The sequence below is a fragment of the Palaemon carinicauda genome, chromosome 44 (assembly GCF_036898095.1).
Source record: "Palaemon carinicauda isolate YSFRI2023 chromosome 44, ASM3689809v2, whole genome shotgun sequence".
In the NCBI taxonomy this organism is placed as follows: domain Eukaryota; kingdom Metazoa; phylum Arthropoda; class Malacostraca; order Decapoda; family Palaemonidae; genus Palaemon; species Palaemon carinicauda.
The window spans coordinates 50,760,112-50,777,394 of record NC_090768.1 but is presented as its reverse complement, the minus strand read 5'-3'; the positions used below and the strand labels follow the sequence as shown (position 1 = coordinate 50,777,394).

Here is a 17,283-nt window from a genome sequence, read left to right as displayed (position 1 = left end):
ACTGCTATATATTACCAGAGAAAAAATGGCATGGGAATGCCAGGTTGAACCCAGCTCGCTCACCTGTATAAGGTGTCGATATAATACTGGGGCGCGATAAATCACAACCAGAGGCCTCGCACCATTTATATATCTCCTGTCAAAATCCCCGAACAGCGAGGTGCCGTTCGATATCGTACTGCTACTAGTCAACCCACGCCAGTGACGTCACTCCTTTAATAGCACGCAGTTTGATAACCGTAAGGTCCCTTCGGCAGCTTCCTACTGTATAATATTTCTGCGAGAATTACCGTCAGGTATCACGGGGTTCTAACCCCCGAAACGACTATCTTAAGATATCGTGTATAATCAGGGACGTACCCGTAGATAACCATAGATATCTGCACCCCTAATAGACTTAACCCAGTCTAGGAAACTAAGAGGAGGGATAGGTGAGGAGCCGTTACATATCCTCTCCCCACATGGTACCACCATACATCACTGAAGGCGTCATTCCTTTGTTCGCAGGGTTCCTACTTTGTCATAGTTTTTCGAGTGCGTCTTTTGGAATTATGTATTGTATGGTACTTTTCTGATGTGCAAAAGCCAGAAGGAGGGATGACCCTGAGAATTTAAGTGCGTGTATCTTATTACTGTATATTTATTACTATATTTTGCATACTTTCTGGAGTGCAGTTACTTCTAGTAATCCACTTATTCAGATATAGGCAATCAAGCAGTACACAAATTACCTCTGAAGCATAGTTTCTTTGTACCACAAATAATCTTACTACGTGCATAACAATGACCTTTGTCAATTTCAATTATAATACAGTAGTGACCCGAGTACAATAATAGCGAAGATGGCAATTCTTTCCGTACTTACCTAGAGGAAAATAAGATTGCCTAATTCAACAGAATGCTTGATATGAAGCAATCACCTATACATGCATTATGGAAATGGTGAAAAAATCTTTAATGCTTATGCATCTGCCCCTTTACAACACAAACATTCATAGTAAGAAAAACAGTAAACCTTTACTGGCACGAGGAAAAGCTTTAAATTTCTGATTTGAATAACATACACATTCTCCAGTTGACAAAAACACATTGTACTACTTGTAGGCTAACTGATCCTATAATTTTACTAAATCACTAAAGACCAAGTAATCTAAAACCATCTATCTAAAGAAATGATATGATTCATATATGTGGTATTCATGAGCTGAAAAAAATGACAAATTTGAGGATAATTCGTATTTTTCCTATGTAATACAAACTTTATGTTACAGTATTTATATATGGATATATTCTTTCAGCATAGCTGGAAGGCAGCCTATTAAAATTGTGGTGCGAGGTGGGAACCCTACGCAGACGCTGGGGAAAGGGGTGGCCAGAAGTACCCAGCCACCTCTATATATATATACCCACAGATTAGTGATCTAGTCACTTTTTCTATTTGGCTGGGAGAGAATGGTTGTCTCCTCTCTCTCCTCCTCAAGGCTTTGTCATAGTCATTGGACAAATTATTGCTTTACGATCATTTTACGTTCATTCTTTCTCTTTTCAGGTATGACGGCGGCACCTCTTCATTGACGCTCCCACGCGCACTTGTGCTAGTCGCAAGGGTCTACCTTGCGGGACCTTTGTGTCATTGGTTGAGACCGAACCCCATCTTCTGTGTCTTATCTGTTGGTGGCATCGTTGAGAGCAAGGCTCGCCCTGTGATGAGTATAGGGAGTGGTCCGACTCCCAGTGGAAGAGACTCGGGCGACGCAGGAAGAACAAAGCCAAGCGTGATCGCTTTCCCTCAAGCAAAGAAAGCGTGCGCTTCTCCTTCTTCCTCACGGACTCCCATATCTCTTACTAGGATTCATATATAATATGTGTTGAAAAAATTAGAAATAATGGGAAAACTTGCATCTGCATGAATGATGCCAAGTCAGATTTCAAGCAGATTAAAAAAAAAACTTATAAAAAAATACCCCCAGAAACGAGAAATAAATAACGATATAACTACTGTATGTCCAGTAGGCTGTTCTGAAGACCAACACAGAATCAAACATAGGCTATATCCATAAAGACGCTATGCAGATAAATCTTGAAAGATAAAAATAAATTAACATTATTCTGTAGCAACTGGGCAAACAACCCTCTACATTTCCAATATCAACACTTCAGCAGAATACATTAATTTGCTTTATTGAATTACAGAAGCTCTTTCAACCATACTAATACTTCAAGTCCAATAGGTGTACAGGAAACTGCATAAGAGGCTCAGGACTAAAGAAATTCTCTTATGCTCAGCTACCTCTAAACCTCTGGCTAACCTCTCAGACAAAAAGAAATAGGGAGCATATTAATCGAATTCATACTTCCATCAATAGAAAAACCTATTAATATCAACTACTTTATTACTATGATCGAAATTAAACAAAGATAGAATAAAATTTCCAGATAACGACTTAGCTAGATTAACAATATTTTCAGAAGTAGGCACAGAAACATTACTAACATCGAAAACATATATAATAAATGAAAAAGACTGAACAAGACTACCAATAAAATCTAAAACTAAATACATTTTACCCAAGATTATCCACTCTAAGAAAAAGATTGAATTATCACAAATGGGTAAAACAGGTAAAATATATGATATGCCATCGAAGAGAGCAAGGCTGATGGAAGCAAAAACTAAATGACCTAACACTTCAAGATGTCTGATTTACTTAAAAGCCTACTCTGACCTTTAGACTCCTGTTCTTTAACCTAGTCTTATCACATTGGAGATAAGCAGACACTGACTGTACCTTAAAAGATATTAAGATCCAGGCATTTAATGCAACGCATAAAAAAAAATCCCATTTAGTTCCCTGGCAAGGTACACAAAGCGAATAAGGATCTATCAAACTTGAGAATACATACAGTAATCTGTTTACAGTAGTGAATTTTACATTTAGGGCAAAAGCACAGCGAATGATTGGCTGTGGACATGCCTAATAGCTTAAACTGGAAACAGAAAGAAAAAACTTGCGATGAGAAAAAGAGACATTAGTATTCCCCCAAAAAAATCAATAAAAGAGGAAAGACAAGGATTGTTTTAGTGGCCTGTGATCACTTACATATAAGACAAAGATTATACCTTTTCCTGGGCTCAGCCAAAGTCACTGGCATGACTAAATCCCATCTCATCAGACGGGTCAGGTTTTGGAGTCTACTTTTTATTTGTCGGTCGTCAGATCACCACTTCCACTTAACCCTTTTACCCCCGGGCTCTTTGGAAATTTCCAACCCTTAACCCCCAGGGGGTTATTTTTTTCCCAGCACATTTTGCAGTATATTTTTTTTAAATTGCTCTAACAGCCTTAATTTTTGTCATAGAGAGGTCAGGTTGGTCTCATTCTCTTGGAAAATGCCTGAATTTTCTCAAAAAATTATCAAAAATATAAAAAAAAAAAAAATTTATAGCATTTTTTTGCAAGGACGTACCAGTACGTCCATGGGGGGTAAAGGGATGGCTTTTGTGAAACGTACCAGTACGTCCTTTGGGGGTAAAAGGGTCAATAGCTTGTTGTATTAAGAGGAAGAATTCATAGAAATAATCACAAACTTGCCCTGTATAACATGGGATCTTTATCTCTGTGAAGAAAGTAATTGGGGGGAAGACAACCTGTATCATTCATGTAGCAGATTATAACACTGCTTTGATTATGAAGCCTTCGCATGACTATTTTGCTCCTTTTGATTTCCACTACTATACCTGGTAGTTTCATTCATTGTGTTATTTTATAAATAGCAAGTTCGATCAGTATGATACTTTAATTTCTAGTGAAATTTGAATTGCTATAAGAAACAGATGAGTGCTGGCTATTTTGACATTTTTCTCTGTATGAATAACAAGGGCTGTGGAATAACTTGTGTATTGATTTACTGTACTAAATTGTGAACACCATTTCATTCCCTAGCCAATCGTTTAGTTCTGGGAGACTGATGGTGGATTACTGCGCATGCATTTCTGTGATTGCTTTTGAAAGCTATTATGTTTTTTGTTTGACAATCATTCACTGGCTTTTTTTAACTATTCTAAAGGCTTCCAAGTATTTATGCATAACATCCCGAAATGTTTTACAACAAACTATAATCGGTTTTCCTCCTCCTACTTCAGTTCCAGCATAACTACCTTCTCAAGATCTATCCCAGAGGGATGATCAATCTATTTTAAAAATTACCTTAATCTACCCTATTTTGGTATTTAACAATATTCAAAATAATCTCTGTTCATTATACAGTACAGCTATTGTTGCTCATCTGAATGTCAAAAACATCACTGAAATGACCCACACGGTTAGCGTGTGCAGCACGTCCATACAATTCTTGCCAGAACAGATGAGCAAGGAGATAATGTTTATTTGCAAGAAAAGCAAGCCATGGCAGAGCAAGGACCATTTGATTACAGGTAATGATACTTTAAATCATACTAATCCAGTATCTTTTCACAGAATTAAGATACAATACTGAAAGACTTGTTCTTTACTTCTCAGTAGGTCAGTAAGCAAGACAGAAATTCATATCCATAATAGATGCTGACAAGAACAGGTGATATAGATTGACCCCTTTCCGGTCCCAGTGGCTTGATACTGCAACACCTAGAATTTTCACACTCCTTAAACTAACTTCACCCTTCTACCCCCAATGGACGTACTTGTACGTTTCACAAAACTCATCCCTTAACCCCCATGGACGTACTGGTACGTCCTTGCAAAAAACTGCTATTTACATTTTTTTGCATATTTTTGATAACTTTATGAGAAACTTCAGGCATTTTCCAAATTAATGGGACCAACCTGACCTCTCTATAACAAAAATTAAGGCTGTCAGCGCAATCTAAAAAAAAATAATATTGCAAAACGTGCTTGAAAAAGAAAAACGCTTTGGGGTTGAGGGTTGGAAAGTTCCAAATAGCATTGTGGGTAAAAGGGTTAATTTAATCTACAATACCTAGTCCTTCATCACTGATTCAGGCTTCACCCTGCCAACCCCTTGACATAAACAAAGGACAATATATCCTTACTAATCATGGATATTTTTAACCATTAACCCTTTTACCCCCGGGCTATTTGGAAATTTTCAACCCTTAACCCCCAAGGGGTTATTTTTATCCCATCACATTTTGCAGTATACTTGTTTTAAATTGCTCTAACAGGCTTAATTTTTGTCATAGAGAGGTCAGGTTGGTCTCATTCTCTTGGAAAATGCCTGAATTTTCTCAAAAAATTATCAAAAATATGAAAAAAAAAATTTTATAGCATTTTTTTGCAAGGACGTACCGGTACGTCCATGGGGGTAAAGGGATGGCTTTTGTGAAACGTACCAGTACGTCCTTTGGGGGTAAAAGGGTTAAACTTGATAAAGTAATGACAAGATTTGGTATTACTATACAGTACCATCTGAACTCGGTTGAGTCCCTTGTTAGGCTGGGAGGAACGTAAAGAGTAGAGGTCCCCTTTTTGTTTTTGTTTCATTTGTTGATGTCGGCTAACCCCCAAAATTGGGGTAAGTGCCTTGGTATATGTATGTGTATGTATACCCATATAAGCGGCAAGTGAATAGATCTGTGTGGGAAAAATCTTTGACTGAGCATGAAACATGTTTCCCTCTAAGCAAAACTTGGATACCAAATTCTTAGGTAAATGAGTGAGGGAGGCTAGGACCTCCCACACTTCCACTTTTTAACCGACCTAACCAGTATCGAACAGTGCCTTTAAACATTAAGCTAATTCAAGGTAGCTTTAAATAGTATATGGGTCAAAGTATACAAGCAGTGGTAACAGAGGCTCGGGGGTAAAGTCTCATATGACACATTAATTCATAGCTAAATACAAGATCCTACTCATTACCTTGTGTTTTATTCATTTCAGACCATGAATATTGGGTGAAACAATCTAGTTTTATGACTTTTCCCAGTGGGATTTTTAAGTGGGGAAAACACTAAAATAGTAGTAATGGTAAAAAATGTTATTTTCATTAGTAAAATAAATTTTTGAATATACTTACCCGATGATCATATAGCTGTCAGCTCTGCTGCCCGACAGAAAAACCTACGGGCGGAATACGCCAGCGATCGCTATACAGGTGGGGGTGTACATCAACAGCGCCATCTGTCAAGTAGGTACTCAAGTACTCGATGTCAACACAGAACCAATTTTCTCCTCTGTCCACTGGGTCTCTATTGGGGAGGACGGGTGGGTCCTTTAATTTATGATCATCGGGTAAGTATATTCAAAAATTTATTTTACTAATGAAAATAACATTTTTCAATATTAAACTTACCCGATGATCATATAGCTGATTCACACCCAGGGGGGTGGGTAGAGACCAGCATTACATGTTGACATTATTATGAGCCAAGTATTCCGTATTTCATTTTAGCAGTTATTCAAAATAACAAACATAAAATAAATAAGTACCTGGTAAGGAAGTCGACTTGAACAATTACTCTGCCTTTTTAAGTACGTCTTCCTTACTGAGCCTTGCGATCCTCATAGGATGCTGAGCGACTCCTAAGAGCTGAAGTATGAAGGGTTGCAACCCATACTAAAGGTCCTCATCAAAACCTCTAATCTAGGCGCTTCTCAAGAAATGACTTTGACCACCCGCCAAATCAAGTAGGATGCGAAAGGCTTCTTAGCCTTCCGGACAACCCAAAAACAATAATAAAACATTTCAAGAGAAAGATTAAAAAGGTTATGGAATTAGGGAATTGTAGTGGTCGAGCCCTCACCACTACTGCACTCGTTACTACGAATGGTCCCAGAGTGTAGCAGTTCTCGTAAAGAGACTGGACATTCTTAAGATAAAAGACGCGAACACTGATTTGCTTTTCCAATAGGTTGCGTCGAATATACTTTGCAGAGATCTATTTTGTTTAAAGGCCACGGAAGTTGCGACAGCTCTAACTTCGTGTGTCCTTACCTTCAGCAAAGCTTGGTCTTCCTCATTCAGATGGGAATGAGCTTCTCGTATTAACAGTCTGATAAAATAGGATAAAGCATTCTCTGACATAGGCAAAGATGGATTCTTAACCGAACACCATAAAGCTTCAGACGGGCCTCGTAAAGGTTTTTAAATAGAACTTAAGAGCTCTTACAGGACATAATACTCTTTCTAGTTCATTTCCAACCATACGATAAGTTTGGAATATCGAACGATATTGGTCAAGGCCGAGAAGGCAGCTCGTGTTTGGCTAGAAAACCAAGTTGTAGAACATGTAGCCGTTTCGGATGAGAATCCGATGTTCTTGCTGAAGGCATGAATCTCACTGACTCTTTTAGCTGTGGTTAAGCATATCAGGAAAAGAGTCTTAAAGGTGAGATCTTTCAGGGAGGCTGATTGAAGCGGTTCGAACCTGTCTGACATAAGGAATCTTAGTACCACGTCTAAATTCCAACCAGGTGTAACCAAACGACGCTCCTTCGTGGTCTCAAAAGACTTAAGGAGGTCCTGTAGATCTTTATTGTTGGAAAGATCTAAGCCTCTGTGACGGAAGACTGATGCCAACATGCTTCTGTAACCCTTGATAGTGGGAGCTGAAAGAGATCGTTCTTTCCTCAGATATAAGAGAAAGTCAGGTATTTGAGTTACAGAGGTACTGGTCAAGGATACGGATACTGACTTGCACCAGTTTCGGAAGATTTCCCACTTCGATTGGTAGATTCTAAGGGTGGATGTTCTCCTTGCTCTAGCAAACGCTCTGGTTGCCTCCTTCGAAAAGCCTCTAGCTCTCGAGAGTCTTTCGATAGTCTGAAGGCAGTCAGACGAAGAGCATGGAGGCCTTGGTGTACCTTCTTTACGCGTGGCTGACGTAGAAGGTCCACCCTTAGGGGAAGTGTTCTGGGAACGTCTACTAGCCATCGAAGTACCTCGGTGAGTCATTCTCTCGCGAGCCAGAGGGAAGCAACTAGCGTCAACCTTGTCCCTTCGTGAGAGGCGAACTTCTGCAGTACCTTGTTGACAATCTTGAACGGAGGGAATGCATATAGATCTAGATGTGACCAATCTAGTAGAAAGGCATCTATATGAACTACTGCTGGGTCCGGGATAGGTGAGCAAACTATTGGGAGCCTCTTGGTCATCGAAGTTGCGAAGAGATCTATGGTTGGCTGGCCCCAGGTGGCCCAAAGTCTCTTGCATACATCCTTGTGGAGGGTCCATTCTGTTGGAATTATTTGTCCCTTCCGACTGAGACAATCTGCTATGACATTCAAGTTGCCTTGGATGAACCTCGTTACTAGTGAAAAGTCTAGACCTGTTGACCAGGTGAGGAGGTCCCTTGCGATCTCGTACCATGTCAGAGAGTAGGTCCCTCCTTGCTTGGAGATGTACGTCAAAGCCGTGTGTTGTCCGAGTTCACCTCCACCACTTTGCCTTGAAGGAGAGACCTGAAGCTTTTCCAGGTCAGACGTACTGCCAGTAGCTTCTTGCAGTTGAAATGCATTGTCCTTTGACTCGAGTTCCATAATCCCGAGCATTTCCTACCGTCTAATGTCGCACCCCAGCCTACGTCCGATGCGTCCGAGAAGAGAACGTGGTTGGGAGTCTGAACAGTCAGGGGAAGACCCTTTCTAAGGTTGAAAAAGTCCTTTCACCAAGTCAGACAAGACTTTATCTTTCCGGAAACCGGGATCGAGACCGCTTCTAGCGTCTTGTCCTTTTTCCAGTGAAAAGCTAGATGGTATAGAAGAGGACGGAGGTGTAGTCTTCCTAGTGACACAAATTGAACCACGGATGACAGTGTCCTTACCAGACTCATCCACAGCCTGACAGGGCAGCGTTCCTTCTTCAGCATCTTCTGGATGGATAGCAGGGCTGGGGGTTGATCGTCTTGTTCAGCAACGTCTTCATCAGAGGGTTCCTCATCCGAAACTGATGAGGAAACGGCAACGGAGTGGGCAACGTCTGACTCGCTGAATCCGGTCGCACTGGTGGATGCGTGACGGAGCCGGACGCAATATCATGGTACTGCTGCACAGTCTGTGAACTGTCAACCATGGGGACGCGAGGAAGTACAGCGTCAACCCGAAACTGTCTAGACTGTCTGGGTTGTGCAGTCAACACCCTACCGGGTTGCTGAGGTTGACGCACTGCGTCACAACAAGTCACCTCTGCTGGTTGTTGAACGTCTTCCTAGTGACACACTGAACGTCAACAACCACCTCCGAGCGTCGCTTAACGTCAACGTGCGACTGGCAACCCACACTGGGTCGCATCGGTGGAGGAACCACCTCAACTGGCGGACGCGAGTAAGATACCTCAGCGTCAACAGGGCGCACAACCAACCGGTAGGAAGGTTGTTGGCCAGAAGGTTCTTCTCCGTATTAAGTCCTCTATCAAGGACACAAGCTTGGACTGCATGTCTTGCAGCAAAGCCCATTAGGGTCTACGGGAGCAGGTGTGGCAACAGACGGGGTTAGCGACTGAAGCGGAGCCATTTACCATCCCCGGAAGCCTTGTTATGTGTGACATAATAGTACAGCAAAACTTCAAAGGCTCGACAAAAGTTGAGAAGTTGACCTGTAAACAACTGGAGCGTCTCCTGGCTATGAGCCTGGCCGAGTCTACCAGAATTGAGAAGTCTACCTGGGCAGAGGCATGAACTCCCAAGCTGAGAACTTCTCTCGTGTCCTATCAGACTCTCGCTCTATAAGCCAGATAAAAAGAAGGGAAATCAAAAGGCTGTATCCCTAAAACTCCTCCTTGTGCAAAAACCAGTCGCCTAGCCGACGTAACGCTCTCTAGGAGAGCGAGAGAGCACTAGCTTAACAACAACGGCTTCGAAGTAGCTAGGCCTAGTGTAAGTTCTGACGTGAGGCGAACGAGGAGCAGCAGTTACAAGAGGACATACAGCACTGGTGCATAAGTAGCAGACCAGAAGGCAACGTTATGTAACTGCTTGACAGTCTGTGAGCTGGCAACAACCAAAGCTGTGTGGGGAAGCCTCAACTCCTGACTGACTAGTCTGCTGCGGGCGAGTGGCGGTAACCACAGTGGGTTGCGGAGGCTGACGCACCGTGTCAAAACACGGCAGCTTAACTCCACCCTCCTGTTGTTGTGGTAGCACACGCACGTCAACGGAGTGCTCCGTGCGTCTGTGGGAGTCAGCATGCGTCTGGCAGGGTCGACTGCGCATGGGTGGAGGAGCTCTCACAGCCAGAGTGTGGGAGCAGGCAGCCGCAGCGTCTGCTGGGCGCACAACCGTGGCAGGTTGTAGGCAAACGGGTGCATCGTCAACCTTCTCCGCAGTCGGAGTGTGGGAGCAGGCAGCCTCAGCGTGAGCTGGGCGCACAACCGTGGCAGGTTGTAGGCTAACGGGTGCAGCGTTAACCTTCTCCGCACGAAACTCCTGCATAACCGCAGCTAACTGAGTCTGCATAGACTGCAGTAAAGACCACTTAGGGTCTACAAAAGCGGCAACAGACGGAGCTACTGTCCGTTGTGACTGAGGGTCTAAAACAGCGGGTGCGGCAACAGACGGAGTTACTGCCTGTTGCGGTACCACCTTGCCTCTCTTGGGAGGTGTGCAGTCGTCGGATGACTGCAGCGAGTCCGAACTGACCCAGTGGCTACACCTGGGCCGTTGGACTTGCGCGGAAGGGACCGACTTGCACTTAATAAGCTGCGAGACCTTGGTCCAAGGTTTCTTACGAGAAACCTCTTCCGCAGACGAGAAGTAAATGGGCTCTCTCGTCTTTGTGTGGGTGGGGCGATCTTGGGTAGATACGCCCGAAACCACGGAGGGAAAAACGTCTGTTCGTTGATCAAGGCCTGACGAACCCATAAGTCGTTCGACATTACTTCTCCCCTGGGCTTGGGAGCTTGCTAGAGGTCCCGGACTAGGTGAACGACAGGCACGAACAGACGAACCCTCGGACGCAACACTGTAACACTGCGCATATCACTTTATCACTTTGATTTTCTGTTTTGCACTTATTTCACTGAAATCGAAACTTTTACTGATTTCTACCTGAAACACGCAATCCTACCCTTCATTAAAAGGTAGTAATTGCGAAAACAGTCGTATAATGCAACAGAAAACATATATAAAGATAAAGAAATCAGTGGCTGGGAAAGAGACTAAACACTAGATCAAATAAACTACGTTTACAATCTCTCACCGCACATAGCCTGGGAACAAGAATAAAACCCTAGAAACGTTTTACCTTCTTCCCCTACAGCGACTAGGGAGGAGAGTAAAACGAGAACAACGTTACCCGCTTGAACGAAACGTTTTTTCTCCTCTCTCTCCCTCCGTCTCTATCTCTCTCTTTCTCTCTAGATTTCGCACCTGAGAGAAGAGCCCAATTATATATCGTCAAAACATGATATTTGCTACGGGAAAAAAAAACTGAAAGGTTTTCCAAATAAAAAGTTCCTTTAATTTAGAATTTAAACCATTTAAGCTAAGAAAGAATGAACGAAACGCTAGAATCGGTTTACTCTTACTGCAAAGTGAAACCGTGATACACTCTCTCTCTATCGTAACGATAGAGCGCATGTTGAACGTCCTGAACGCCAACAACTGCGTAGACTAAAAACTAAACGTTAGTTCATCTTTGAAAACAGTACGAGACTATCAAAGAAATTCTTTCATAAAACATTAAATTTAAAAAGTTTTAAATTCTTTAAAGGTTAAATACGATATAACGGGCTCAACGTTGATTAACTTCGGTTCCAAGTCAGGACCGCCTACTATCAGGAAAGGTCGCATATAAACAAAACATAAAAATTTATTTTTATATGTTTATAATAAAAGGAAAGTTAATCGAAGAGGCCTAATAAAGGCGGAGAGATATAAAATATAGATCTATAACGTGTTAAGCAAAATTACTAAAAACCTAAACACACTTCCGTCTAAGGGAAGGGTCGGCCATTTAAAAGTGAAAGAGAGTCCATACTCTCTTTGTCACCATAATTAAAACTATCCAAAACGAGTTCAAGTTTTGAAATGAAGATAAAACCCCTGCACAGCGAAAGCTCAAAACTGGAATGGTGTACTTCACCAAATAGTTGTGAAAACAAATCCAGTTAGTAACAGCGTATTTAGTAGGTCTTGCCAGTGGCACGACAGAGAGAAAATTGGTTCTGTGTTGACATCGAGTACTTGAGTACCTACTTGACAGATGGCGCTGTTGATGTACACCCCCACCTGTATAGCGATCGCTGGCGTATTCCGCCCGTAGGTTTTTCTGTCGGGCAGCAGAGCTGACAGCTATAAGAACATCGGGTAAGTTTAATATTGAAAAATGTATAATAAAAAGATAACCTGCCGCAAAACATGGTTCATGTAAGTGGTATGAATGATGAAAATAAAGTATTATAATTATCTATAACTTATATCATGCCCTTCAAATGTTCAATCTACGTCATGGCTCTCTTCACTCACAATTGAACATTATCTCATTGCTCCTTTATTCTGGCAGGCAATACATGATATGCTGTGCATGCCATCTGCGCAGGTCACTATCAAAGTATCCTAATCACCTGTAATTTGCGTAAAGTCCATCAAAGGGCCTTTATCACGGCGTAGCCTGCTACACTCGCAAATAATCATCACCTCCTTGTACCTCCATTCTTACAAACAGGTAAAAAATATGATATGCCATCAAAGAGAGCAAGGCAGAAGGGAGCAAAATATTAAATGACCTAACACTTCAAGATGTTTGATTTACTTAAAAGCCTACTCTGACCTTTAGACTCCTGTTCTTTAACCTAGTCTTATCACATTGAAGATAAGCAGGCACTGACTATACCTTAAGACATTAAGACATATACAATGGACATTATAACCTTACTAATCATGGATATCTTTAACCATTAAACTTGATAAAGTAATGGCAAGATAGGGTATTACTTTACCCATTAAGTAGCAAGTGAATAGATCTAAGGGTGGGAAAAATCTTTGACCGAGCATGAAACATGTCCCCCTCGGACACTACAAGGATGTGTTATGCACGTCTTCCCTGAGTCATTACTTTGGTGATACTTTTTACTTTCACATGAGCAACAACAGCCATGTACTGAACGCAGAGCGTTTCAAATATCAATTACTGAAATAGATGAAATTACACTAAATTTCCAAACAAATTATATTCCCCTCATCCTGAAATTGAAGCGGCGCTGTTATAAAAAAACATTCAGGCATTTGTGTACATACTTGGAAGCTCTCAATCCCAAAAGTCAGCTAATGACTGCATCATACAAAACAAAGCCGTCAAAAGCATATGCAAACGACGCATGCCCAGTAACCCATCATCAGTCTCCCAGAAGTAAACAATGGCTTTAGACAATGAAATGCCATTCACATTTTAGTTGATTGTTAGGGGCGTATGTGAGATAGCGGCCATCTGCATGTATTGTTGTTGGTATTATTTAACTGTATTACAGGGCAATGTAACCTAGGAAAAAAACTACTTTTACTTGTAGAAAAATTAGGCTCTCTTCGAAAATGATACTCGTTCCCTTCGCAAATGAATAGTTTCAGAAAAATATATATCTAAATCCTACGATAATGGGGGACCCCCAGTGGGAACTCGAGGTTTTTTTAATACAGTAAAACTTTACCACTATGTCTGACTTAGAATATGGCAGTGTAACATTAGGTAAGTACAAGGCTTGTAGGTTATGTTAGGAGGGAAAGTTTAGGTTAGTTGATGTTCATTTTCCATCAATGCATGAGGAACTGGCCGTAGATATACAAAGGTTCCGATTGTTATATAATTTATTATGTTGTAGCCGTCATTAGTCGCATGGAGAAATATGCCACAAAGCCAAGCAATCATATATTTACCGACTTTAATTTTTGCTAGAAATCAGAAAATCATATAGAAATTTTCCCAGTTGTGACCTCACTTACTATACATAGGCTACAAGATGCATTCGATATGTACAGCTTGATCACATTAGCTCACATTGCCAAGGATAGGATAGGGAGTAGGGATAGCCTTTGTCTGCAAATGCCACACAAAATAACATCCATATGGTCTACGTTAAGTTTAGGGCTCGTAAAATTACCATTGGTTAGCTCAAGATATCTGGTGTGACTTTCTTCGAATATAGACTATGTCCATAGCTAAATTAGATTTCAATTTTAACAAGCATTACGTTACCCTTTGTTACTACCGAGGCCTACGACCCCTTATACAAGGTTAATTGCCCAGTATACTTGAAATTGAGTAATATACGCATTACATAAGCAAATAATCAATTCTATCGATGATGACCCGAGAATATTCCCGAATCACATGAGCAAACTTTGATCCCAAAACTGTCAGTTTGTGAAGCCGTAAGGTAAACAAACACAGGCTTCTTCGCCGACATTCAAAATCCGTAATACTGTCAGTCAACAATAACCATACTTACAACATAAAGAATGTTGAGGGCCAGCAAGGAATTTTTACTGCAGGTAAATCCACCACACATTTTGCTGTGTCGTTCCCAGACGAATGTACAGGTGACGTTCGACTTGCGTTATCTCAGCCTCCACAACTCAAAAGATATCGATTGTATAGGTCACTAGACCCTTGGGCAGGGGTGCCATTCTTACGATAATTATCGTACATGTACAATTATTTTGAGTGGATATACGATACATACCTTAGGTATATACATATGTGTGTGTGTGTTTGATTAAACAATTATACTAAAATATTTTTAAATAAGTCAATTATGTAACTCCTTAATAATTATATTGAAACTCTGTACGATGATTTTGGTTGAAAAACGAAAATTTTAAGGTTCATGTACGACAATCCAGTGGAAATAATCTGGTAAACCTGCTTGGGCCGTACCGTAAACGCAGGTATCCAGGAAATGTAAATTTTCCGTAACAAAAATACAAAACAAAATAAAATAAATATTAAAATCATTTATTTATTTAATTTAGTATAAAATTTATATTAAAAATTTCATATAATAGAATAAAGAGTTATATAGTAGCCTTGACAATATTCCAAATAAGATTAAGTCTCACAACAGAGGATCATGATTTTTTGTCTTGGGCTTTTATGCAAATCGTATGTTTATATAATTTAGCATAAAATAGAAGGGAAAAACATACAATGGATTTGGGAGCTATATTGTACTTTTTATTAAAATTCCGAATAAGATTAAGGCTCATGACAGAAGTTCTGATTTTTGTCTGGGGCTGTCCTGCAATGTTTACCTGAAGTTCTGTCGTCTATTGAAAGTTTAAGAGATGGGAAGACATATTCTGATTGCTTATTGTGAGGCATACATTGGATCTAAACAGTTAAATAGTGTATTGAAGTAGAGAAATGTTACCATCCACGTTATCAGTTACTAAACCATCTTCACCTTTAATGATTACGCTAAACAAATTAATAAAAGTATAAAATCTGATGTTGTTAATGTTTTTAGAATGATTTATTGTTAATTTGTTCTCATCATTTATTTATTTCCTCATTTCCTCTACTCGTTGCGCTATTTTTCTCTATTGGAGCCCTTGCGCTTACAGCATCTTGCTTTCCCAATCAGGGTTGTAGCTTAGCTAGTAATAATAATAATAATAATAATAATAATAATAATAATAATAATAATAATAATAATAATAATAATAATAATAATAATAATAATAATATGGTTCACATAAAAGGCCTCACAACCATCTCTTTGCAAAAGACCTACGAGGTTGAACTCAGAAGACATTCTCCATTTCCTCCTTTACAATTACAATATCCAATTTATCTATATTTGGTTTGCTTGCTCGTGTGTGTTTATTTACGTGCGACTAGATTTAAATCAAAGAATCTATATGATGATGATAGTAATTTCACACGTCAGAATAGCACAGGTTATTGCCCGGAAGTTCTGAACTCTCATTTGTGAGGTGACTCATACTCGAGTCAGCGTTCATAGGTGACACGAATTTGTACCTCAACGTGTCCACGTGACAGTAAGCTAACTGGTAAGTTAAGAATTATGACAATAGTTCTCCTCTAATGTCTTTAAAGTTGGTTAGCCCAAGATAAAAGAAAAATTAAAGTATTTTTTTTATAGAATGCGAGTCTTTATCATCATTATAATTATCGTTATCATTATTAACATGTAGGCTATTGGGAATTATTCAGTCTTGATTGTTCTTGACCATATACCAGCCGGTTCGCAGGTGTTCCATAAATTAATTTCCATGGAGAGAGAGAGAGAGAGGAGAGAGAGAGAGAGAGAGAGAGAGAGAGAGAGAGAGAGAGAGAGAGAGAGAGAGAGAGAGAGAGAGTGAGAGAGAGAGAGCGATGGAGAAAAAATTATTTACATAAGGGTAAAACCTGAAATATAAGTTGGTATTGATTCCTTAGCTCGCTCTCAAACTTGTATTATGTTAAACTTGCAAGGTTGATCGTAGAGTTCTCAAATTTCTCTTTTCAATACTAAATTATCTGGTAGTTTGCTTACTCGTGACTTTTTATATCACATATTGATAAAATTAACACAAAGAGTTAAAGGATTATCAATGATTATCAACACAAATTTGTAGTACACGTAACAATTATTGATGACTTATGACAACATTATTATTATTATTATTATTATTATTATTATTATTATTATTACTACTACTACTTACTTGCTAAGTTACAACCCTAGTTGGAAAAGCAGGATATTATAAGCCATGGGGCTCCAACAGGGAAAATAGCCCAGTGAGGAAAGGAAACCAGAAAAAATAAAATATTTTAAGAACCAACATTAGAATAAATATTTCCTATATGAACTATAAACATTTTAACGAAATAAGAGTAAGACAGATAAAATAGAATAGTGTACCCGAGTGCACCCTCAAGCAAGAGAACTCTAACCCAAGACAGTGGAAGACCATGATACAAAGGCTATGGCACTACCCAAGGCTAGAGAACAACGGTTTGATTTTAGAGTGTCCTTCTAGAAGAGCTGCTTACCATAGCTAAAGCGTCTCTTATACCCTTACCAACAGGAAAGTAGCCACTGAACAATTGCAGTGTAGTAGTTAACCCATTGGACGAAGAATTGTTTTGTAATCTCAGTGTTGTCAGGCATATGAGGACAGAGGAGAATATGTAAAGAATAGGCTAGACTATTTGGTGTATGTGTATGCAAAAGGAAAATGAGCTGTAACCAGAAAGAAGGATGCAATGTAGTACTGTCTGGCCAGTCAAAAGATCCAATAACTCCCTAGCTGTAGTATCTCAACCTACTGCCTACAAAACATAAGCTAGTTACCACTCAAGAGCTATGGGAAATATAATGATAGGACTAATA

The 17,283-nt window shown here is 40.0% G+C and overlaps 1 protein-coding gene across 2 annotated transcripts in view; it reads right to left on the bottom strand.

Annotated features, from left to right (window-relative positions):
* Tsp97E (Tetraspanin 97E) overlaps positions 1-14,550 on the bottom strand; it is a 41,148-nt gene extending 26,598 nt beyond the window's left edge. For both annotated transcript variants that reach the window (XM_068366339.1, XM_068366338.1), the window contains exon 1: positions 14,395-14,550. In XM_068366339.1, the coding sequence (XP_068222440.1) occupies positions 14,395-14,454 (60 nt within the window). In that variant the 5' untranslated portion in view covers positions 14,455-14,550. The remainder of the gene's footprint in view (positions 1-14,394) is intronic.
* Between the last annotated feature and the right edge of the window lie 2,733 nt (positions 14,551-17,283).